Source organism: Eurytemora carolleeae, unplaced genomic scaffold (assembly GCF_000591075.1).
Source record: "Eurytemora carolleeae unplaced genomic scaffold, Eaff_2.0 scaffold3094, whole genome shotgun sequence".
Lineage (NCBI taxonomy): Eukaryota > Metazoa > Arthropoda > Copepoda > Calanoida > Temoridae > Eurytemora > Eurytemora carolleeae.
The window spans coordinates 167-2443 of NW_019398995.1; the positions used below are offsets into that span (position 1 = coordinate 167).

At 33.5% G+C, this 2277-nt stretch overlaps 1 protein-coding gene across 1 annotated transcript; it reads left to right on the top strand.

Moving 5' to 3' along the window:
* Positions 1-642: 642 nt before the first annotated feature.
* LOC111717691 (uncharacterized) lies at positions 643-1272 on the top strand (the record flags this gene model as incomplete). Its single annotated transcript, XM_023493173.1, is given in 1 exon segment — positions 643-1272. A coding segment is annotated over 1 exon segment (617 nt), but the record flags the coding sequence as incomplete, so codon positions are not given.
* Between the last annotated feature and the right edge of the window lie 1005 nt (positions 1273-2277).

Genomic DNA, 2277 nt, shown 5'->3' on the forward strand with positions numbered 1-2277 from the left:
TTGTCATTTTGCAAATAGGTTTCCAGCAGAATTTTTAAAATGTTATTTTGCGAATTTGCAAAAAAAATCACTTTTTTGTGCTGAATTATGCATCTAGTGTGTTAGTAAATATGCAAGTTGTGGCAAACAATTCTTACACAATGTGCGTATGATTTTATGATGTATTTTATCTTATTTGTAGCTTTTTTTTCAGCGTGATTCCAAAGCCTCTGTTTCATAAGTACTTTCTTTCTTTCTTTCTTTCTTTCTTTCTTTCTTTCTTTCTTTCTTTTTTTCTTTCCTTCTTTCTTTCTTTCTTTCTTTCTTTCTTTCTTTCTTTCTTTCTTTCTTTCTTGGCGAGCATAGGGTTTCTAAGAAAAAAGGAAGATTCTGATATTAAACAAAGCACAAGATCTGCACTGCAGTAAGAAAGGAAAATGAAAAAAGGATAAAGTGGCGAAGCAAAAACAACACTTATTCCTCTAAATGATTAATGTTAACTTAACATCTATAGAATAACGATTTTTTTAAATACACTTAAAATATCAAACAAATATGTAAGGGAATTAGAATGAGGGGGAGATCAGGGGTCCCATTATATACAGTGTATATCCAGCATTAAAAGTATCCCAGAAGAGAAAGATTTTATTACTTTTATATTTTAGGAAAAATCAAGATGGAGAACATGGGAGAAGAAGAAGGCACAAATACATACCTGCTAGGAGGGGGAGAGAAAGGAGAGTGGACACCTGCTGAAGCTGCAGACTGGTTTGCTAAGCAATATCTTCCAGATCTTAGCGAAGTCAGTGTCAGATTTCCAGAAGAATGGTTGTATAGTGGTTGTTCTATCCAAACCCCTGATTTACCTCCTGATCAGTTAGCTAAACAGATGTATGAAACTGTGGAATTGGGAGAGAAGGACAAAGTTGGCAGCTTCATGGGGAATGTAACTGGTGACAATGCTGAACATGAAATGTATCAGTACTTGACAAGTATTCCTAAAACATCAAGAACAGCTCTCTTTGTTAACTATAACGTCAGCATGTTCCAAAGGTTTACAGGTCAACCTCATCAGGATCAAGAATTCGATATAGTCTTAGTCTTTGGTGAGCTAAGAAAATGGCTTACAATTGAAGTTAAAGCTGGAAAAAAAGGAGGAGCAGGATGGGCTGACCAGCTGGTGAAGGGAAAACTATTCTACAATGAAGTCCTGGCTGCTACTGGTATAGACACCAAGGACTGGGAGTATATACCAGTTGGAGCATTTCCTAATGCTCAAAATCGGAACCAGGTATTGATTTTTACACTTAAAAATCTAAATGTCTAATCGTTCCAATCAAAATTTTGAACAAAAATGGTGCAATAATGAAGTAAAGGTAATGTTACATCTTGAGAAAGAACTACACAACTTTTCAAATAATTCTGCATTGCTTGATGCACAAAAGCTAATGCGTGCAAATTGATATTAATATTATATTATGCATTTTGTTAATTCAAGCTATTTTTGTTTGTTTGTAAATTTCGAGAAACAACTCCATGAAGCAAATGAATGAAATAAAACCATGCAATAAAAGCCCACAGATACCCCAGCCTTCTCGCCCCCCCCCCCCTGCAATATTAAAAAATTATAATTTTATTTCATATACATGTTTTAGCAAAACTACAATAAAACCTACTTTTATTTTCATGCTTAAAATCATGCAACAATTGTGACTTAAATTTTGCATTCATGCGAAACTTTGTGCAAAAAAATCTAATGTTTTTGCGAAACTGTGAAAAAATAAGCAAATGGTGCACAAATTTGCATTTCCATTAAAAACACAAAACTGTTGCACTAATAAATTTACTTTTCGTGGATTAAGCCTATATAAATACACTGATAACGGAATAGTTTCGAAGGAGGAGGGGTCAAGTTGCATTCTATTTTCCCTGTAGCAGGGGGTTGTTTGTACTTTTAATGTAAGGTTTGTAAAGGTCTGAATCTGAATGAAATTACTGTATTATATCAAAAATAGAATGCTGTAGGATAAAGTAAAGAGAGGGGGGAAGGCCAGCACCAAATATTTAAGTGTACTGCTAAGCAGTACAAATCTAAAATGACCACTCGTTCTGCTGACTTTTCATGGAAAATTTGCACATTTTCATCTTAAAAGATGATAAAATTGTGTACTACTACTTTTTCAGGAAAAAAATGCTTCTTAACCACTTAACCTCCCTGTAAAGTTATTCTGCATATCTGTCAAATGATAGAAAACCTTCTTATATATATATTCATATATAATATAATATAATATATTC